At 42.5% G+C, this 23,679-nt stretch overlaps 1 protein-coding gene across 4 annotated transcripts in view; it reads right to left on the bottom strand.

The window, feature by feature from the left end:
- Positions 1-23,679, bottom strand: part of RGS22 (regulator of G protein signaling 22) — a 157,828-nt gene that overhangs the window by 81,181 nt on the left and 52,968 nt on the right. For 3 of the 4 annotated variants that reach the window (XM_068237725.1, XM_068237724.1, XM_068237727.1), the window contains 7 exons: positions 16,599-16,764; positions 13,450-13,594; positions 11,543-12,170; positions 9,583-9,744; positions 7,076-7,256; positions 4,969-5,117; positions 3,032-3,146 (listed from right to left, as the gene is read on the bottom strand). In XM_068237725.1, the coding sequence (XP_068093826.1) occupies positions 3,032-3,146; positions 4,969-5,117; positions 7,076-7,256; positions 9,583-9,744; positions 11,543-12,170; positions 13,450-13,594; positions 16,599-16,764 (1,546 nt within the window). Of the gene's footprint in view, positions 1-3,031; positions 3,147-4,968; positions 5,118-7,075; positions 7,257-9,582; positions 9,745-11,542; positions 12,171-13,449; positions 13,595-16,598; positions 16,765-21,518; positions 21,578-22,135; positions 22,172-23,679 lie in introns of those variants that run through there. The other variant, XM_068237726.1, reaches the window with a different exon arrangement.

Genomic DNA, 23,679 nt, shown 5'->3' on the forward strand with positions numbered 1-23,679 from the left:
GCATCTGCATCCAAGCCTTACATTACCAAGTGCAATATATATCACAAGTCATATTCTTTGAAGTGACAAATCACGCTTTTCTGTCTAGCAACCTGATGGATGATTCTGGATGTGGCAGATGCCAGGAAAATGGTACGTGCCTGACTGCATTGTGCTTCACGTAAATAATGGGGTGGGGTGGGCTTTCAGGGGCTGGGCTTAGCCCCTTCATTCCAGTGAAAGGAATGTTTCAGGATACCAAGACATTTTGAGAAATTCCAACTTTGTCGGAATGGTTTGGGAGTGGCTCCTTCCTGTTCCAACAGGACTGCACACTAGTGCACAAAACAAGACCCATAAAGACGTGGATGAGCGATTCTAGTGTTGAGGAACTTGACTGACCTGCAGAGGGCCCTGACCTCAACCTGTTAAAACACCTTACACATTACAATGAAGTAGAGTGGAGACTGTGAGCTAGGCCTTCTTGCCCAACATCATTGCTTGGCCTCAATGCTCTTCTGGAAGAATGGCCAAAAAAATCCCATAAACACTCTCCTAAACTGTGTGGAAAACCTTCCCAGAAGAGTTGAAGCTGTACTAGCTGCAAAGGGTGGGTCTACTCCATATTAAAGCCTATGGATTAAGAATAAGATGTCATTAAAGTTCACTTAGTTCACTTCATCTTAATTTCAGCTGACTTTGCATTTCACTGTACAGTGCAGATCATAATCATCCAATGTCTACAGCATGCTATTAGAGTGTGATTAATGATGCTGCAAGACAAACTTAACAGTAACGTTGTTTGGACACACAAATTAAGGCATTATTTTGGTGCCTGAGGCAATTAAAAGGATCACAGTACTTCCACCATCTGGCCACCAAATATAATTTTTATATTGTAGAGGAGAGACCTCAGAGGAAACCAAAGCATATAGTTGGCTGTCTCCAGCTAAGGCACTGAGTTGACATGATGCAGTGGCCAACCAGTGGTTCAACTCAAATGAGGTGACCAACTAGATGCTTTTGTTTATCTTGAAAGTCACCAATAGGACAGTTGGAGAGAAAGGATTGTTGTCGATCTTTTTGCTTGCAGTAATCCCTATAAAAATGTAGCATCCCCTTCAGGACTACTGAACTATATCACAAATAAGGATGCGCCAAGTAGTACAAGTTCGTGTTTGGTGCATCTCCACCTCTTGCTGATGCACTGCATACTGCTCTCCATCTTCCCAACACTGTGAAGACAGAAGTATCTGGAAGATGGACAGCAGCGTGCAACACATTGGTGAAAGGTGGCGACACAGGTGAGATAACACTCCGTGCCGCAGCCCGCACCCACCAATATACAGGTTCAGTTTCACCACAGGCAAAACTGAATTTCGTACTCGCTGACTCATACCTGGTCAAGTTATGCCATTGTCATATTGGTTTTCGTTGTCTAAGCCTAAGGTTAAAAAAATAGCTAAATGGTGGTGATTAAATATGAATAGAGAAATTACCATTCAAATTAAAGGTTTAGTTATCAGAACTCATGATGGCGGTTAGAATCCTTACTGACATCGTTGACCGGACATGGAGTTGGGCATTCTCATGTCAGTGCTGTAATATGTACGAACAGAGGCGCCAAGCAGAGTAAAACAATGTTCTAAAAATGATAAAAAGAGGAAAGTCGAGAGAAGTTCAGGTCCATAAAGCGTGTGAGCGTCTCTGTGAGTTCTCACAGAGGCGCTCACACGCTTTATGGACCCGAACCAGTTTTATATGCTCCTGTATTGCCTGATGAAGCGGGACTGTTGACCGCGAAACGCGTTGCGATTTTATGGAGCTGTGAATAAATTGTATATTTTTTACTCTGCATTTGAGTATATGTCTACTACCAGAGGGAGGTAAGTCCACCTCGACTTCCCTCTTTTTATCATTTTTAGAACATTGTTTTACTCTGCTTGGCGCCTCTGTTCGTACATATTACAGCACGATTAAGTCCACCCCTGGTGGAGGGGTTCTTTCCCCATTTTCCTATCTACAGAGAGCAACTTTTATACCTGAGTGGGGTCAGGTACTAATACTCCCCACCTGCCTTTCAAGTAGTGGCCTGATGGTAACCCACCTTTGTGAGTATAAGAACCTTTGACATTACATTATATATTGAGCTTACCAGACAATATTGCACTATTGGGTTCTTGGTGTCCACTGTTTTGTTTTTACAAGTACATTCTCATGTCAGTGTATTGGCTGGTAAGTAAGAAATGGATGGCAATCATGGGTTGCACTTCAACCAGGACTTTGGGAAAAGACCTACAGTAAATGGATTAGGGTCAATGTATGGGGGCCCTTTTATTACTAACAATTACCCCATTTCCTTCTTCAGGTGTACAGAGATGGGTAAGAGTCCCTTGTTCAGCAGTGAGACAAGGGTTTGAACAAGTAATGGCCATTAACAGTTAATCTGTGTTAGCAGTGGGAGGAGGTGGGCTGAATCAGGTAATTTATTTTGTGCTGGGTAGGAAATTTACACTATGCTGGCAATAAGGAGCTACTGTATGTAGCCTGCCAGAAGCCATGCATGTAGATTTACACTATATTTATTACGAACAGTACAGATGTGCACTTTTCAAATCTTTGTACATTGCCAAGTGATGCAAATTTAACATCATATACATGAAAGAAATGTGGCTTTAAAATTAAATTCCCATGATCAGATTATTTATTTAAAAGATGGATATGGCAACAGACCAGGGGCCTAACAATAGACCCTGCAAGGGATTCAGCCGCAGGAGGGCCCAGAAGCCACAGGGGGCTCCATACTGAAAGAGAAAAAACTAAGGGCAAGAGGAGAAAAAAAAACTTTCTGCTCTCTGCACAATTGTTCTAATGACTGCATCTGCTCAGCCAATGATAATGAATCATACAAAGTTTTGTAGACAAAGATTTGTAGACAGTCCATATTCAGTGTGCATGGGGAGGGGGGCCCAGTGATTTCTAGTTATGCCCCTGCAACAGATCACAAGCAGTGGTGTACAAAATCAATTCATCACACCTTGTACAAACTTACCGATACAATATCTTGCTTGGGAGCACGGTCATGATGTTTTGGCCCTCCATTCTCAGTAATCAGACTTGTGCGTACAGTTGGTGCAGCATAGCAGCTCATAGGCCTTATTCTTGTCCTGTGTAAAATGATAATTTGGCCTTAAACTGACAATCTGAAAATAGTCATTGTCAAAAACAACATTCACAAATTCACTAAATATCGTTAAAATGTACTTGTGCAGACAGTGCATGTACATTTTACCATGTGTTAGGCAAATTACATAAAGCACTATACGTAGTTTGTGTAGCTCACATCCTACCTAATAAAAGGCAAGTGTCCCTGCGTCCTGTCCCTGTGTCAGTGCTTTTGCGCTACTGCGCAGGTCCTGCACTGGCAGCCGTTGGGAAAGGATGCAGGACAGACTAGGGGGCTGGCTGGCTGGCCGGGCAGGTGCGCGGGGCATGCGCGGTGGGTGTGCAGGTGCACGCTCAGGTCGGTGACAGACCTAGAGCCTGTTTTTAAACGGTCACTAGTTGTATATAAAATGGGTTCATTGCTGGTGTAACAATCATTATGCAAAACAGGATAACTTGGGTTATACAAGCACCATGGCTTCAATTCATCAGAGGCTGTTTGATAACAGCAGAGCAGCTTGGAGTCTCTCTGTGCTGTTACCAGCTGCAGCGAGCGCATTACAATAGATGCATCCCGACGTCCCTTTAGATGTGCACATTTATTATATATACTGTATGTTATACTTCTTCTGCTGCTCTGAATCTGTCCATTAGTCTTTCTTAACATTACCACAGCTTAAATGAACTTCCTGGAGACATTACACATGCCATGCATGTTCAAACCTACAGGGTGAAACGCCAAAGGGCTCCAGGGAAGCCTCTTCTGTTCCGTTTTCTCTGCTCACTGCCTGTGGGGTCTAAAAGCTCGTTCCACCAGAGAAGCCTGCGCAACCTATCAGCGGCACATGCAGGAGACAGGGGATCTTTCTATTGGCTGCCTGCTCCTGTCCATCACGGGGATATCCAAGGCATTCGAAGCTGGTTACCGACAGAGGAGAGCTGGAGGTAATCACCGCACATGATTTTGTGTTTTGCTGCCTGCTGTAACCTTGATGAATTGACATTTAATGACATGTGTTGAAGTATTTATCGCACAAGTCGGTCGTTTACCTCACTGCTCGGTAATATCAACTTTTCACGCGGTAACAGCCTTGATGAATTGACATTTTCTCGGACTTTAGTGCTCGGTAAAGTCAGCTGTTTTCAACATTACTGAATGCAATAATGCTTGATGAACTGATGCCCATGTGTTATGTAGTTTGTGTAACAGATGGAAAAATATATGTGAGCTCTTTGCAAATGTTAACAGTATTTAGTGACTAAACCCCAATGTTTAAAGTATAGTCAGACTTGTGAGTACAATTTGTATATCATTTTCATTATTATTGTTTAGTAATTATAGTGTCTTCCACAGCTCTGTACAGAGTATATTGTCTTGTCACTGAACTGTCCCTCCAAGTGTTCGGAGGAAACCCATGCAGACGGGGGAGAACATACAAACTCCATGCAGACAGTGCCCTGGCGCTGCAACGCGAGTGTGCCAACCACTACACCACCGTGCTGCCCATATCATAGTAGTTCAGAGGCCTAAATCCTAGTACACACAACCAATTCTGATTGTCCAATCACTGATCAATTTTACCACCTAGACATAGTAAAATGGTTTACCTACACAACTCTTATACTACATGGAGGTGGTAAAATTGGTCATAGTATACAAAATGTGTTGGACCTCAAACTACATAGAGGTGGTAAAACTTGCCAATTATTGGCCAAAAAGTGAATGTGTGTACCAGGCTTAAAGCCAGGTCATGTTTGCTGGATAACGCAATGCCCAATGAAACCCCAAAACTGATCAAGGCAATCTCTGAAACCGTCTATTACCGAATGTGAGATGATTGGACAGCGCTGCTTGGTAAGCTCCTGATCAGTCTCTTCTCAGGCCTCAGCTTTGCGGATATCAGACCTTCAGACCGTCTAGTAAATGAAGCACTTTTAATTTTTTTGGGACAATGAAGACTGATTCCATTCATCTAGATGGGCACAATATAAAAATCAATTACATAAATTAGATATTGAAAACACACACACAACATACTCTATTGTGAAACATCTTGCTGGTGGTGACATCTATAGATCTGCCAGGTGATCTGTACAGGATGTTAATTCACTGTGGGAGGGGTTTCACCACAATATCAGCCACACAATCACCCCCGATGATCTATTCAAGAAAAGGTAAAGATTTCTCATTGGAAAGGGGGTATCAACTACTGATTGGAATGAAGTTCAATCTTGGGTGAAAGTTCTTCTTTAATTACTATCGCCTTTTGGACGTTGCGGTTACGTCCAAAAGGCTGCTACTGGTCTGCCTGCACGCTCCCGTGCCACCGCTCGTTAGTCCGGAGATCAATGAATGGGAACACAGTTCCCATTCATTGATCTAAGTCCCGTTAGAAAGACTGATGGCTTCTGAAAGAAATCCCAATCTTTCTAAAGAAAAAAAAGTTTCCTGCTCTCCTTTCACTTCCTGTAAGTGAGAGAGCTCGCTTACAGGACTAAAAAATTTTTAGGGACTGTGGCCATCTTGTGGCCAAATAGTAAAACTAAATCTACATACATTTTTTTTAACAAACACAATTTATTACATTTAAAATTAACTGTTTGCCCCCCCTCCACATTCCCAAAAAATACCCAGATACATTTTTCATAAATAAAAAAAAAATAAAAAAAAGTTACAATTAAAAAAAACAAAACAAAAAAACATAAATAGTTACCTAAGGGTCTGAACTTTTTTAATATGCATGTAAGAGGGAATAGTACTATTTTTTAAATTATAAGCTTGTAAATAGTGATGGACGCAAAACTGTAAAAATGCACCTTCATTTCTAAATAAAATATTGGCGCCATACATTGTGATAAGGACATAATTTAAATTGTGTAATAACCGGGACAAATGGGCAAATAAAATATGTGGGTTTTAATTATGGTAGCATGTATTATTTTAAAGCTATAATAGCCGAAAACTGAGAAATAAACATTTTCCCATTTTTTTCTTAATATTAAAATGAATTTAGAAAAAATAATTCTTAGCAAAATGTACCACTTAAAGAAAGCCTAATTAGTGGCAGAAAAAAACAAGATATAGATTTATTCATTGTGATAAGTAGTGATAAAGTTATTGGCGAATGAATGAGAGGTGAAAATTGCTCGGATGCATAAGGTGAAAAACGACTGAAGGCTGAAGTGGTTAAGGATCATACTGCATGGTGTGACGCTAATAACCTGTTGTTAAATACAAAAAAAAGACCAAAGAGGCTATTCGAGACTTTAGGAACACCAAAAAGACCCATCACAAACTGATGATCAAGATCAACGCAGGGCCCATGGAGAGAGTTTCTGTGAGTCACCAAAGCAGTGGACTGGTCCAAGGCTGAGAACACCTTAGCTGAAATTGGCAAAGCACAACAACACATCTATTTTTTTGAGAAAGCTAAGGAGTGCTCACCTTCCCCAGAAGCTGCTGGTTAATTTTCACAGATACACGGCATTATGGCATGTGGGGTGCGTGTGTAACATGACCCATGCACGTGCTATATGCCACATGCACTGGTGGGGGGGGGGCACATAAAACATTTTGTGGGACAGTGGCCAGGGGTTTCCGTTGCGTTCATCATTCACGATTATCCTACTCTGTTACTGAGATTTCCCAGCATGTACAATTTATCCATTCAACCAATTTCGTCCCGAAACCAGAATCGTCGATTAGGCATGCATGTGGAGGCACCGATTTTCATCTGATTTAATAATAATTATCGAATTGGATGGTCGATCGGCCGCCACGTTGACAGATGTATGGCCACCTTTACTTCACTTATGGTATCTGCACATAGAAGGGGTAAGGGCTGGGAGGAATTTGTCAGCAGAACAAAGAAGGTGTTGGCATAGGTGTCTCTATACCGCTGTGAGTAACATGGAAATATCGGAGACTCACCAGAGAACTTGCTGTGGAGATCCGTGGTGCACAAGACTTGGGTCTGAGAGGTAAAAGCGTTATTGTCTGTGCGAAGGGGTCAGCATCTCTTTTGGGTCTCAGTTGACGATTATACCAAAATTTGAGATCAGCATCAACTGTATTAGCGGAAGCTGTATCAGCCAAACAAAACCTTGGTCCCCTTTAAGGAAATGAAAGAATGAACTTCAGAATTACACAATCTCTAGACAATTACAGCACATTAAAGCAAACCTGTCAGGGTTTGCAGCATTTGTAAACTGGCAATGTTACATAAGAGAAATATAACAGATACTCGTAGGCATATCCTGGTACGTGACCAAGTGTCTGTCACGATTCAAAACGATTATCGTTTATCCGCTTAGTGCCCCTGCTCCACCCCCTCTCCCATGTTTCTCCACATGGTTTGATGCATTGCCAGCATAGGCATTCAAAGTTATTACTAGAAAAAAAATTGCCTATAAAAAGCCTAATTTGTGGCAAAAAAACAAGATATAGATCATTTAGGTGTGATATGTAGTGATAAAGCGAATAATTAGGAGGCGCGCTGAAAGGTGAAAATTACTTTGGTGCACAAGGGGAACACAACCTGTAGTGGTCAAGTGGTTAAAACTAATCTTACTAGCGAGAACACGACAATACATTTAATAATGTGGTCTTCCACCTGACCTACCTTCCCCAATAACACACAAACATATTTAACAATATGCCCCTTGCCTAAAAACACACACATTCACTATTTCTATTCTAAGACATCCACTACTTTCCCCCCAAATTTCAGTTCCATCACTGTGTTAGTGTTAGACTTCTTACCCAACCCAGTATCCCAGTCCAGTATCAGTGTGTTAGACAGTCCATGGTCGCACACTGGGGTTGCTGATGTTCTTGCTTGATGTTCTTGATCAGCACCAGTGAGACACTGGCACCATGCAGTCAATCAATGGAAAGCTTAGGCCATGGTTAGACAATCAATGTCAGACAGTAGGTACTGGAGGCAGCAACGAGCAGTGCCAACAAAGCTGGAGAGAGAGGACTCAGGTGAGACTATCATGAGAGATAGAGTGCCGCCGCCGGTCTATGAGGAAGCGAGACCGCGCACTGGCACTGGAGGCTAGCCTATAGAGAAGTGGGATGGAACACCTTTGGAGAGTCAGGGCTGACAGTGTAAATTTGCGCCCACTGAGAGGTGAGAGATAGGAGCGAACGCTTATGGCACGTGCCATGTCTGCACCCCAGATACGCCGCTGACAAAAACTGAGGAAGCACAGCTATGCACACAATCCCTCCTTCAGAGTCTCTACATATTCCATCTAGAGCAGGGGTGTTGAACTCAAATACAAAGTGGGCCGGAATTGAGCTCTGGGACCAAGTCGCGGGCCAACCTCAATGTCTACTGGCCACCTTCCTCCCTTATAAAGTTTCCTGGTGTGTAATAGCCCCCCTCCCTTATACAGTTCCACTCCTTATACGGTTCCCTGATGTTTAGTGGTCCTCCCTCCCCTATACAATGCCCTGATGTTTAGTGGTCCCTTCCTTCGGGTCAGGAACCTTTTTGGCTGAATAAGCCATAAACGCCACATATTTTAAAATGTAATTCTGTAAGAGCCATAACATATGTTTCAAACTGGGACAGTGCACATGCACAGCAGAGGACTCACGTCCCTGTTGCCATGGTTATGTGTATACAGTTGATGCGCCGGGCAGCGGAAGTGTCAGACACGTATTCAGCTTCTCTTGGGTTTCAGCAACATCAGCAATTTCCCTGAGAGCCAGACAGGAGAAATACCAACTAACAGCTTGTACAATTAGCTAACTGACTTGGGGGTTGATTCACTTTGTAGGACGGATCCCTGCACTTTGGCCCAATAGGCTGCCTGTCTAGCGACAGGCAGCCTATTGGGCCAATCAAAGCGCGGAGATCTTGTCCTCCAAAGTCACTGGACCAGAGGATCCAGAGTGGGACAATTGGAGCAGCTGTTCATTTTGGGGTAGCGTGAGAAAGTTAGTAGTGCATGCTACAGCAATAGCATGCCTACTTTGTAAATTGTATTTGCGCTGCCACACTAAGCTGCGCTGATTGAGCAGTGTAGCTTAGTGAATCAACCCCTACTGATTGTATGTGAGCCAGATGTAGCCATCAAAAGAGCCACATCTGGCTCCCGAGCCATAGGTTCCCTACCCCTGCAGTTCCCTGGTATCTAGTGCCCCCCCCTACCCTCTCCTATACAGTTCCCTGGTTTCTAGTGCTGCCCCCTCCTCATATGGCTTCCTTGGTGGTCCTAAGTGAGCCAAACATAATGCAAAGTGGGGAAACCACCTGAGGACCAAATCTGATGGCTCCAAGGGCCAGATTTGGCCCACGGGTCAGAGTTTGATATGTATGATCTACAGCTAGCTGCCTTTTCAAAAATGAACAATAACACTGGATTACTTTTGATTCCCCATAAATTTAGAACTCATAATTTTTAGCTTGTATTAAAAGTTTTTACCAGTACAAAAGCAGCCTCTTTACTATTTCACGCTGGACACTGTGTAGATGGTTTTCATTCCACTGATTTGTGTCCAGAAGGTCCAGTTTTGTCAGGACTTCGGCCTGCAGATAATGGTCTCCAGTGGCCACCAGATACATTTTCTTCATCTTGTTAAGATGACTGGAAATAATAGCACAATATGACATTATTATACTTTGACACCATGTTGCATAAAAACATAAAAAAACTGCATTTATATATCACAGAGCCATTGCGTGTGGATAAATGGATGCTTCTGGACAGATGTCCTGATCATCCTAAATTGTGCAATGTAATTTTGCATTCCTGGTGGATCTCAGTCACCGTGGGCTGTCTGGATATTCTCAAACTGGTGGAGAACCTACAGGCTACACACATGGGGCTTGATTCACAAAGCCGTGATATCTCATATCATGGTAGCGCTAGCATTTTGCGTGCACTATAACGCACGTAACTGTTTTTGCATGTAATCACAACTGTGATATGAGTTATCGCAGCTTTGTGAATCAAGCCCATGGAATGTGGGAGCACCAGGGAAGTCCACCAGCCAAGCTCGACCAACAATTCTGAATTTTTCCTTTTAATAGGCAAACAACCTAGTGTCGATCAACCAGACGTATCAGGCAGGAACCCTTTCCTTAAGTACCTAAAGGTGGCCTTACATCTCTCAATTTTGTGGCCCGATCGACCATTTGATTCGATAATTTTATCGAATCAGATGAAAATCAGTGCAGCAACATGTCCACCAAATTGATGATTTGAACCATTTCTGGCCAAAATGAGATCGGGCATGCTGGAAAGGTGCTAAATCGGGGACATGGCGTTCACGGTGTTCGATATCGTCACCACCATCATACGTGATGTACCCCTGGCCGCTGTCCCCTCAAGTGTAAAATGTCCCCCCGGTGCCCATGCTCTGTAAATTCTCACTTGTCCTGCTGGCACGACTCCCGGTGTCATCCGCTATCATCCCTGTTACCAAGTGCCTGTACCATGTGGCAACAGGCCCATGTGAGTGACATCATACACATGCCACATGATTCAGGTGCCTAGTGGTACAGTACATTTAATATTTTGGGGGGTGGGGGGGGGGGCAGAAGAGGCAGTGTCACTAGGCCAATTTTTTATAGATTTCATGCTGACAACTATCTGGAATTGGTCTTGCATTGTATGGGCAAGCAACAGATCTCTCTATGATCAGATTCGATCTGCCCATACATGTTTTAGCGCTAAGGAGAAGGTTTCTACGAATAGCATTGAGCTCTGACATTTGGTAGACAGAGTGTGTGAAGTTTTTCCAGACAGAGACATAGTTGAGGAAGCCACTGCACTGAACTAATCCCAAGAAAATGAAACCTCCACTCTAGAGTACCAGTAGCTTTATAACACTTTTTTGATTGGTTCTCAATGACAGATTCCTTTAAAGAAGAACTGTACTAAAAATAATGTAATGAATACAATTGCTTATTTTTAATAATACTACTTTATAAATTATTTAGTCAGTGTTTGGCCATTGTAAAATGTTTCCTCATTGATTTACATTTTGAAATTTATCACAGGTGGCAAAATCTTTAGTTCTGTCAGGTGCCTTCTGTTGTTTACTCCTAGTTCTGAAGCCAATAGAGGTCAGTAGGAACAATACCTGGTCTCCCAGAATCCTCTGGGAGAATACTTTCACATAGCTAAATAGCCTAAATTGTAACATCACTAGGAGAGTGGAGTACATAAGCAATATATACCGTTGCTATAAGAAGTGTTTCTGATGGTGAAACCAGGATAATTAATGTAAAATTGGGTACCCTGAATAATCTACTACATTCTATTATATGTTACTATGATGCCTCTTTAATTTCTCTGCAAAAATAAGTGAATTTTTAAGTACGGTACATACAAAATCCTTTAATAGCCAAATACTAGATAGACTAGATACACTATGTACCTGTGCTTTCTTTTCATTTCAGTCATGGCTTTTAGTCTTTCAATGTCCATCCACAACCAGAAGAGTTTCTCACCAGACGTCCCTTTGATGAAAGATTTAAACTTTTCGAAGTCTTTTCGGCTGTGGATACGAGCAGATCCCGGCTTATTCTGGGAGGAGTCCAGCTCGTCCACCTCATCGCTGTCCGTTTCAGAGACTTCAATCTCTTCCTCGATGGTGGATTCAGAGGTTGTGGAAGTAGCTCTTGAGGTCCGCACTGGCCGAATTGCCACTTCTGACAGTTGGAAAACATCAATCTCATCTGTGCTTTTCTCCGTCTCCTGTCCATTCATCTTGGACAGTGTAGACTTCATAACCTGGTCAATATAATAAAATGTAAAGTCCTCCATTGTGGAGAAGACGGGAACATCTGAGTCCAGAATATATGTTTTGGCTTTTATCTCTTGTTCTTCACTAGGCGATTGCTCTAGTTTTTGTTCAACGTACAGTCTTAGAGGACTTGGGACGGGGGAAGCAGCAATAGATACAGGATACTCCTCTCCCTCTTGAGCATTTTGTGTATTCTTGGATGATGCAGACAAAGGATGAGGGTGACTTGAACTTGGAATACTGGAAGCACTCTGCACAACTTCATAAAGAAAAAGAAAGTTAGAGTGCATCTATAATCGTTCTCATGTATCTAGGTCATGGTTTATCTAATGTATACGAGGATGTAGATGCACACTCAGAAGATCACTGATAAGTGCAGTGGTCAGCCAGACAGAGCATCTATAGGCACGCTTGCAGTAATTCCAAAGACAACCAGCACTTCAAATTATCAATGCCTGAAATCAGTACACTTTATTCAGAAATGCAGGATAAGTTGACAAAGGCAGCCAAATTATCAATTCAGCCAAAAGTCCCCAGTGAATCAATCACTCCATGAAGATAAAGTCCTTTCCCAAGTCTGGCACTTATTCAAGATGCAGCATGGATGCTATCTTGTCTGCATAGATCAGTCCATGTACGTAGTTTAGGTGACAGATATAGGTCTCACGCTATTTTGAGAGTCCACCCATCCTTTTCCAGTTGATTCTTGGCTTGAAAACGCGTGAGTGGATGCCGAGAAACAGCGCAAGTATAGTCCACGCATGGGAGCGCTACTGAGCAAGTGCAGACCATACTCATGCAGGTGCAATATGGCTTGTACAAAGAATGGAGAGCAGCCACAAAAAGATATCCAACATGATATGTTTTACTAAGCTGAATATTAATTTTTAAATTAAACCTGAGATGAAGTAAAAGAAGAAATGTATGCATACCTGGGGCTTCCTCCAGCTGCCCTTCAGGCTAATCAGTCCCTTGCCCTCCTCCTCCGCCACCTGGATCCTCCCCCATGGGTTCCGCTAATCCAGCCAGTTGGGGTGTAGTGCACATGTGCGGCTCAGCCACGTGCCCCCCTATCACGCACCCGTTGCTGGGAGAGTTGCTGGCGTAGAAAGCTTCCCAGGAGCGAGATATGGGAGCGCGCTTGGCAGGATTATGCCAACTGGCTGGATAACCGGTACCCATAGTGGAGGATCCAGGTGACAGAGGAGGATGGTGAGGGACCGATGAGCCTGAAAGACGATGGAGGAAGCCCCATGTATGTATACATTTCTTCTTTTACTTCATCTCAGGTACTCTTTAAGTATTTTTTTTCCGCTACAAGTTCACATTGGGGGCTTTTGTAGGATTTTGAGTTCCGGTCATTTTATGACTTCAACCTGAAGTCAGACTGAAGAAGACGCTTTGTGCAAACCTAGAAAAGAGAGAATGCGATCTCTACTCAACCTACACCGAAACTGAAGTTAAACCTGCTAAATTAAAAGCAACCCTTAAAACTTTTAGCATTCCTGGGAATAGTCATGGATGCATTTATCACTTACCTAGACTCCTGTTATTCCCATTGACTGGTGGAGAGCTGCCATGTGCTGGTTCATCGGGGAGAGACCAGGCAGACGAATCAGTGGTTGCAGTGAGCTCGCTTTGCTTGGCTGTTGTGAACCATTCTTTCGTCTGGGTGTAAGAGGCCTGGGAAAAAATAGAGATCTTAAGCCAGCTGCTCTCCTGGGGAACATTATCATTTTCCACTATTGTAATAATGACTCTGGGATGTGAGAAAATAGCAATCTGCTCACACAGAAGGTAATCATATGTCGTCACTCTTTCCTCACACACGTTTATGTGTCATTTTAAGATAGTGAAAGGAATTCAAATCATTCCTGTATGGTCCAGCGGCCAACTGAGCTTCCAGATCTGTGAGTTTATAGCAGAGACACAGTATAAATATATTTATTTATTTATTTAAGTATTTATATAGTTACATAGTTACATAGTTATTTTGGTTGAAAAAAGACATACGTCCATCGAGTTCAACCAGTATAAAGTACAACACCAGCCTGCTCCCTCACATATCCCTGTTGATCCAGAGGAAGGCAAAAAAACCCTTACAAGGCATGGTCCAATTAGCCCCTAAAGGGAAAAATTCCTTCCCGACTCCAGATGGCAATCAGATAAAATCCCTGGATCAACATCATTAGGCATTACCTAGTAATTGTAGCCATGGATGTCTTTCAATGCAAGGAAAGCATCTAAGCCCCCTTTAAATGCAGGTATAGAGTTTGCCATAACGACTTCCTGTGGCAATGCATTCCACATCTTAATCACTCTTACTGTAAAGAACCCTTTCCTAAATAAATGGCTAAAACATTTTTCCTCCATGCGCAGATCATGTCCTCTAGTCCTTTGAGAAGGCCTAGGGACAAAAAGCTCATCCGCCAAGGTATTATATTGCCCTCTGATGTATTTATACATGTTAATTAGATCCCCTCTAAGGCGTCTTTTCTCTAGACTAAATAAACCCAGTTTATCTAACCTTTCTCGATAAGTGAGACCTTCCATCCCACGCATCAATTTTGTTGCTCGTCTCTGCACCTGCTCTAAAACTGCAATATCTTTTTTGTAATGTGGTGCCCAGAACTGAATTCCATATTCCAGATGTGGCCTTACTAGAGAGTTAAACAGGGGCAATATTATGCTAGCATCTCGAGTTTTTATTTCCCTTTTAATGCATCCCAAAATTTTGTTAGCTTTAGCTGCAGCTGCTTGGCATTGAGTACGATTATTTAACTTGTTGTCAATGAGTACTCCTAAGTCCTTCTCCAAGTTTGATGTCCCCAACTGTATCCCATTTATTTTGTATAGTGCCGACATATTACGCAGCGCTGTACAGAGTATATTGTCTTGTCACTAACTGTCCCTCAGAGGGGCTCACAATCTAGTCCCTACCTTTGTCATATGTTTATGCATGTATCATGTAGTGCATGTATCATAGTCTAGGACCAATTAACCTATCTGTATGTTTTTGGAATGTGGGAGGAAACCAGAGTGACCGGAGGAAACCCACACAGACACGGGGAGAACATACAAACTCCTTGCAAATGTTGACCTGGCTGGGATTCGAACCAGGAACCCAGCGTTGCAAGGCAAGAGCACTAACCACTATGCCACCGTGCTGCCCCAAATTAATAATATAGGGCTATTTATCCGGCATATAGCTGTTTCCAGGTGTAACCTGGCAAATTGATCTATTACAGATCTGCCTTATGAAACCAGAACATGGTCACATACCAGCACTTCCATCTACAATTCAAGAGAAAAAGGATCTATACCTCATATCATTGTTAATTGTTCCCTATCCCTTGCTGTTCAGCGCTAACTATTGTACTGTAACTGTTATATACAGGGAGGAATCTACACTATTTTCCACCTGAAGCCAATTTTTTTCTTGCTGCTGCCCCCCCCCCTCAGGGCTTGGAAGGGGAGGCACTTGCCTGACTGAAGTGTGTGTGTGTGTGTGTGGGGGGGGAGGGGCAACATCATTCCTCCCTTAGTCTCCATGGGCCCCCTCCTGTGTCCATTTGCAGAGCTAGTGCAGAGGTGCATTTTTGTAAATCTCTTACCTGTCCATATGATGTGTCCATGCTTCTCAGAAGCTGGCTCTTCTCTACATCCTGTTTCCCTGCATGACGCGTAGGGAAACAGGAAGTAGAGAGGAACAGGCTGCCGAGAAGAATAGATGCGTCGCATGGACAGGTGAGAGATTTACACAAAAATGCACCGCTGTGTCAGCTCTGCAAGGGGACACAGGAGGGGGCCCATAGAGAGGGAGGGAGGAATGATGGTGGCCCACCTACCCACTTCTGCCAGGTGGGTGTCACCCCTTCCAAAGAAGGGTATTACCTTTATTGTAAATTTATACAGTGCTGACATCTTCTGTATACAGTACTTATGTCAATAAAATTTCTTAAGTCCCCTTTTCATGTCGAAACAGATGCTTGCTCATGTGCTTGGTCTCGGTGTGGAGGGGGATCGGAGGACACCAGGGAAATATTCTTTAAGCGCTACTTTCTGATCTGCCCCATCAATGCCAGAACTAGAATTGTAAAATAGTGGCACCATGGAAACCAGTGTCAACAAACTGCCAAAGTCAGGAGCTGGGATGCTGAAATTTGCAGTTCAACCTCCTGTGAAAAAAAGGGGACTAAGGAACATTTAGCAACAAAACTACTGTATACAGAAGATGTCAGCACTGTATACATTTACAATAATGGTAACACTCTTTTCAACTAACCTTACTGTGTACCGCCACCCCCCCCCCCCCCCCCTCATGCTAACTTTGAATTATTAACTTCTCAATGACCATTGTTAGTCTACCATTGCCTCACTCTACCATAGAAAGAAACTGCAAAGTTAGAGCTATAAGAGGCGTACCACGAGGATACCGTTGCCATCCCCCCAAAAAAGCTTAAGGCAAAGCTAAAGTTTGCTCACCAGTACCTAAGAGGACTTCTGGAACAACGTGCTCTGAACAGATGATGGCCACAATATCAGAAGACATTTTTTGGCAGAAGCCAATAACCAGCAATTCAAAACATAAAAACCTAATATGTACAAACTGTGAAGCATAGTGGTGAAAATGTTATGGTTTAGAGGCTGCTTTGTTTGTTAATAGTAATATTAGTAAGGTTATTACCTGGCCAAGTGTAACAAAAAATTTCTTCATAACCTCCTCATTCTCAGTCTCTGGGGAAGGAGAAGGCACAACTTCCAGTTTGTGAGTCCAGGGCTGAAACTGAGGATCTAGCTGTAAACTCACTCCCGTGTCACTTACTTTTACCTGAGACATCAGCTTAGCAAGTCTGAAAACAAGGAAAAAAAACAGATAATTGATTAATGAGGAACTGACCAAGAGTTGAGAGGGAACCTCTCCTCTGTCACACTGCAAGGAAGGTGACCACCACCACTACTCTCCACAGCAAGGTTTCACAATTCATCCAGAGTTCTACTAGGAAAATGACAGTAGTTTGTTGCTGTAGGCAACGAGGGGAGTTTTTGTAGAATGTAGATTCTCAGACCAAGGTATGTGAACCTCAGAAATGTGTGTCATCTCAGCACTGAAGACAGGGGTGTTAGGCCCGGTTCACACTTGCATGGATGAAAAACGGATCCACATAAAGACTGATCTGTAGAACAGATCAGCTTTTAAAAGGCGTCAGTTTTCCATGTGTGACTCTCCATTCCGTTAGCGCGTGGTCAATTCAGAAAAATCGCCAAAATACCAGTCCATTTGGCGGAACAGCCCAAATAGATCCATTGTAATGGAACAAAGGAAATGCATCCTATTGATTAACATAGGGTCTCTTCACTTCTGTTAGGAACTCAGTGCCGTTAAACAGGCCATTTTTAAAGAGAAACCGTGACCAAGAATTGAACTTTATCCCAATCAGTAGCTGATACCCCCTTTTACATGAGAAATCTATTCCTTTTCTCAAACAGATCATCAGGGGGCTCTGTATGGCTGATATTGTGGTGAAACTCCTCCCACAGGAAACTGTGAGGACAATGGTATTGGCAGTTTCCTGTCTGTTAACCTCATTGCATTGTGGGAAATAGCTGTTTACAGCTGTTTCCAACTGACAAAAAAGCAAGCAGCAGCTACATCACTTGCCAGCAGTAAAAATGTCACCATGTGATAAATGTCAGACTGTAAATCAAGGATTTAAAAGATTTTACAATGGGCAAACACTGACTAAATCATTTATACATAATTATTGTAAAAATGAAGCACTTTTTTTATTACATTATTTTCACTGGAGTGCCTCATTAAGGCCAATGTGATACTGGCCTTACTGGAGATATACTGGGCACTTGTTGCTTGAGAGTACACCAAAAGAGTATTGATTTTATGACTGAGGGGAAAAATGCTAACTGAGTTTCTGGGCATATTGTTAACATTCATAGCTGGCTTCAAACAGAATTGGAAAGATGATTATTTAATTACACAAAATAACAAAATGATTTATCTAATATGGATATCTATCATAGCATTGGACACCTGAAGTGAGAGGAATATGGAGGCTGCCATTTTCATTTCCTTTAAATAATGCACATTGCCTTGCTGCCCTGCTGATCCTGTGCCTCTAATACTTTTAGCCGTAGCCCCTGAACAAGCATGCAGATCAGATTTTTCTGACTGAAGTCTGACTAGCTGCATGTTTGTTTCAGGTGTGTGAATCAGACATAAATACAGTCAAAGAGATCAGCAGTACAGTCAGGCAATTGGTATTGTTTAACTGGAAATAAATATGGCCGCCACCATATTCTTCTCAGTTCAGGTTCCCCTTAAAGGGCAACTGAAGCCAGAGGGATATGGAGACTGCCATATTTATTTCCATTTAAGCAATACCAGTTTCAGCAGATCAGGTGTTTTTGTCATTATTGTTAGATTTGACAAGATTATCTGCATGCTTGTGTCTGGTGCGATTCAGACACCACTGCAGCCAAAGAGATCAGCAAGGCTGCCAGGCAACTGGTTGTTTAGAAGGAAATAAATATGTCAGCCTCCATATAACTCTCACTTCAGGGTCCCTTTAAACTATTTTTAAGAGTTAGCATCAGTGATGCATCAGCATCACTTTCATGAAACATACATCCTCAGTCCTGGACTCTGAAAAGCTATTAGTTCAAGGGGTGTTTTGAACTTTTAGCGTTATAAACCTTTATCCCACAGTTCACAACGAAAATAAATCTGTCGTTACTATGGTAACCTGAAGCATGCCTTTGTAAGTCCACTGTAAAAGTACATCAGGGAGCAATAAATGGGAGAGAGGTAAAGAGTTATGGTTTAAAAGTATTTTAAATAATGAAAGCTTTTACGCCTGGTTGTCATGGATAAAGTACATGAGACTTAGAGTATGTAGTGAATGGATGTGAATTGTGTTATAGATGGAAACGGGATAAGACTTGCTGTACGTGGGATGACACTTAATAAGGTGTGCAGACTACAGTAGTGTTTCTCAACTCCATTAAAATCTGCATCCCTTTCTTAAAGCCAGTGTTCACACCAGAATCACAACAGAAACAAGCATGCAGCTGATCCAGTCAGAGTTCAGTCAGAAACATCTGATCACCATGCTTGTTCAGGGTCTATGGCTAAATGTATTGGAGGCAGAGGATTAGCAGGACAGCCAGGCAACTGGTATTGTTTAAAAGTAAATAAATATGGCAGCCCCCATATACCTCTCACCTCAAGTTCCCTTTAAGAGCTTAGATGTGACGGAAATAGAAACCAATACATATAAATGCTAGTAAAGGTTTCCCTGGAAAATGAAGGATGATTAATTACTCAGACACAATTAGAACACCCTCAGAGCACAATATCCTCAGACAGCATCACAAGAAAGAATGTTTAGCTTATATGAATGCACACAAGTGAACAGAAATCGCTGGTGCTGCCTCTAGGGGGAGCAGCAAAAACCAAGACTAGCTCTTCAACCCAGCTGTCCTCTGCTGTATCAACAGGAGATGCAGAGGTGTCGGTCACAGCAACCCCCTGGCTCTTTATTGGTGCAGTAGTTGTAAGTTGTAATTGTTAGGCATGAGTGCACAAATTGAATGGAATTCCGAATTTCACAATTTGAGTTGAATGTCGGAATTCCAGATTTAGGGCATCTTAATACTGAATATTATGCAAAATTATATTCACGTAATGCATTAACTTTTTCTTTTTTTGATAATTTGTAAAAAAAAAGTCTACTGAGCATTAAGGAAAGTGAAATGCAAAAATTATAGGTGAAACTACGAAGGAGTGCAAATTCTAAGCAAAATTGTAACCCGTTGAGAACATATTTTTGCAAATTTGCACAAACCATCATTATTCCTATGGTTAGTGTGAAAATATATACTTAATAATGTTGCAAGAAAAGGGGAAAAAAAGATTCCCCAAAGACAGCACAACTTAAACCAACAATAGAACATCAAAAATCCTTAGCAACAATAAGATGTGAGCTAAATCAAAACTGTAATGAAAAATGTGCCTGCAAATATATATATATATACTGTATACCTTATATATTATTTTTTTTTTAAGAAAAATTGTTTTAAAGGTGGAATAAATAAATCATGGAAAGTCCTTGCAGATCAAGTAAAGAAACAAAAACCGCATCATTTTGTAGAGAAAATCAGAGGCGAACCCACAACATGATCAAAAGAAGAATGAGGATATCTTTACCTGTTATTTCTCTGACCTATATAACTTAAACAATCACCAGAAGCAAAACCCACAAACCCTACCGAGAATCAGCAGAGAAAATAGAAAAATATTAGATGCCCTATTTCAGAAAAAAAATAAGGAAGCAGTGAATAAATCACCTAAAAAGGAATCACCAGTGCATTATGGTCTCACGATAGAATTCTAACAATATTTCTCTGCAGAGCTTGCAACCTATTTTTGTTCGCTGGTGAACTCTAAGATAAAAGAACACACCTTTTCTGAAAAAAAAAAAAAAAAGCCTATGGGCTTGTTTCACTAACTGGCACTAAGTGTTAGCGCGGAGTAAAAAAGAGTTTTCCGGCGCTAAGCCGGTTAGTGTGCCTTATCTGAGTTAGTGTGCCTTAAGGTCCATACATACGCCGGACTGGAGGCAACGACGGGTCCGTCGTTGCCTCCCGCTGGGTGGGCGTTCCAACGACAGTCCGGCGAGTGTACGCACTGTCGGCGGACTGATACGGCCGCCCGGCGGATCGCTCAGAAACAGCCGTATCAGTCCGCCGACAGTGCGTACACACGCCGGACTGTCGTTGGAACGCCCACCCAGCGGGAGGCAATGACGGACCCGTCGTTGCCTCCAGTCCGACGTGTGTACGGACCTTTAAGTAGCTTTGTGCACACTAAAAGATGGACAAAGCTACATCGCAAACTGCAGATAAGGCACACTAACCTCAGATAAGGCACACTAACCTCAGATAAGGCACACTAACCTCAGATAAGGTTAGCGCTGTAGTTTGTGCCCACTAAGTGATAAGGCACACTAACTGGCTTAGTGCCGGTTAGTGAATCAAGCCCTATATATCACTAATCCCAAAGGAGGGAAAAACGTTAAAATCTACCCACGTATCGTACATTTGAAAGCTAACAAAAAATGGGCAAATAAGTTTGTTGGAAGAACCTGTTTAGGACAATACTTGGTGGAAATTGCAAGCCATATCACTAATTTAGAAAGAAAAAACAAAGGCTTAAAGGACTTCCGATGCGAGTAATACTAAACAGATTTTACTCACCTGGAGCTTCTTCCAGCCCCTAGTAGCGCAGTAGTTGTGTGCAGGTGCAGTACGTACCAGAGGATGTGGATGCTTGGGCACAATTGCCTTCGCAAGTGTAGAAGAGCCAACCTGCCGGCGGGGTCGTGATCTTTACCGGCGGCCAGCGGAACAACGCGGAGGACTGGGGCTGCGGCAAGGGACTGAGACGGCTGCTAGGGGCTGAAAGAGGCCCCAGGTGACTAAAATCTGTTTAATCCCCCTACTTTCGAAAGTCCTTTAAGACTGGATCTGAATGATCTAGAAAAAGAAACAAAAAAAAAACCTGGGGGCCTGCTCTCTATTATATACCAACCTCTTCAGTTGCTGGCATCTTCCCTTTGTTGAAGATGGGAACTGGATCCGGGAATACAACTAGGAGAGGAAAAATGGTCCCAGATATTGCAAAATATATGGAAATTCCCAGCAATTTACAGCTAATTCAATATAAGTTAGTTTCTAGATGGCATTTAACTCCCAAACGTAAGGCAAAAATGACCAATATAATATCAAAGAATTGTTGGAGATGTGGCCAAACTGGCCATGCAGATGGGTCAGACACCCACATCTCGTGGAGCAGCCCAATCATAAATCTGGGGATATATAGAAAGTTTTAAGCCCCATCTACACAATGGGACATTGCAGCGATCCGGCGGCTCGATTAGCCGCCGGATCGCCTCTTCCTCGTGCCCGCCGCGCGTGCGCCGGCATCAATACCCGCTCGATTCCCGCTCGTCCCCGCGCCGCTTATCTTCCGCTCGATTCCCTGCCATTGTCCCCTAGCGGGGAGCGAGCAGGGAATCGGCGGAAGAAAGATCCGTCCTGTCGGATCTTATCAATCGAGCCGCATCAGCGGCTCGATTGATAAGGAGCATCGCGGTCGCATCTACGCGTGTAGATGCGGCTTTAGGGAAAAAAATTAGGATATCTTACAATATCACCGTTATCAGCCATCTTTGAGTTTTCAACAGGGAAGTTCAGGTTCAGGTCCAGAATTGGGAAGGCCCCTGTTTGAGGAAATAAGCACCTTAGTGGCAAGGCAGATCATTGCCAAACATTGTAAAGAATCTAATCATTTAAGTATAGAGGAATGGATAATGAGGATGTGTGACTTTTTTGAGGAGCTGGATGTAGAGGAGATAGAAAATCCCTATCCTCCAAAAATCCAAAACCAAAAAGCCTTGTGGGATGCCTTCCTTAAAACAGCAAGTTAAATAACAAATTAAAAAGTAAGCCCAGGGGAAGAGGTTGACTACTGGTAAAGATCAAGACTGTTAGTGAAGATGTATTAGGTAGGAAGGAGGAATTAGAACTAGGATTAATAAATGAAATAAAGCAAACCTTATATCGTCTTGTGCGATTGGGTATTGGATGTTAATGACCTGTTTGTGAGCCACTGGATGAATGAGTCATGATGAATGGATATATAGTTTGGTGAAAATCCAATCAGATAACTATTTTTGTAATCGTTTGTAATCGATTGTGCCCATCAAGGGAGATTATTTACAACCAATTTGATCAGAATTTCTGATCGCTCGAACAATTTTTCGCTAGAAATTGGACAGTTAGTGGCCACCTTAAGGATTGGGCCAAAAGGTTTGCCAACACAGGTGATTTTGTTTTTTGCGTTTTGCTTTCCTATGTTTGATTTGTTTTGTGAGGTTTTTTGTTTGTGTCTTTGTTAGTTTGTTTTGTTGTTTGTATTCTACTGTTTTCCCCTTTTTCTTTGCTGTACTACATAATTTTATCTAATAAAGAAGGATAGCATGACTATTTCAGAAAAAAACTCAAACAAATGTTGCAAAATGGAAACCCAACAAATGAGCATTGTTATGACATTCTCTTTATCCTTGTGCAGTTGGGTGCATGCAGGAAGGTGTGGTGGCGGTGGGGGGGGGGGGGGGGGGGGGGCCAGTACAGATCCCTATATGCCCTGAACCTGTGCTCATAGATAGTGACAGTGCTCATAGGATTCATTCACATACACATAGTGCAAATGCAATACAATTCATAGGTCAAAAAACTCAAACACCCAGTTTTCTTATAGTGCCTGATTGGCAGCATCAAGTTTTATGGGACCTTTTAAATAGTTTTTATAATTGTAGGGGTTTTCATGCAAGTTGGTATGCTGCATGTAATTTAATTAGAATGCAACAATTGCTATTTTTCATAGCATTTGAGTAGTGCTGTCTTTGGGCCATCTTTTTTTGCTTACATGCAAAAAGGGCATCCAAAAATGTGAATATTAGTAAATTGACCTATATCCTACTTTTTATGCAGTGCTAGTTCTGATAAAATGATACCGAGATTTTACTACAGCTAAACCTAACCCTAATCCCACACAGAGCCCTCCCTCACTGGATGCCTCAACCTACCCCCCCCCCCCCATGCCTAACCCTAACCACTCCCTTGCTGATGCCTAACCCTAACCCCCCACCAATGCTTACCCTAATCACCCCCTCGCTGATGCCTAACCC

The sequence above is a fragment of the Hyperolius riggenbachi genome, chromosome 5 (genome assembly GCF_040937935.1).
Source record: "Hyperolius riggenbachi isolate aHypRig1 chromosome 5, aHypRig1.pri, whole genome shotgun sequence".
In the NCBI taxonomy this organism is placed as follows: Eukaryota; Metazoa; Chordata; class Amphibia; order Anura; family Hyperoliidae; genus Hyperolius; species Hyperolius riggenbachi.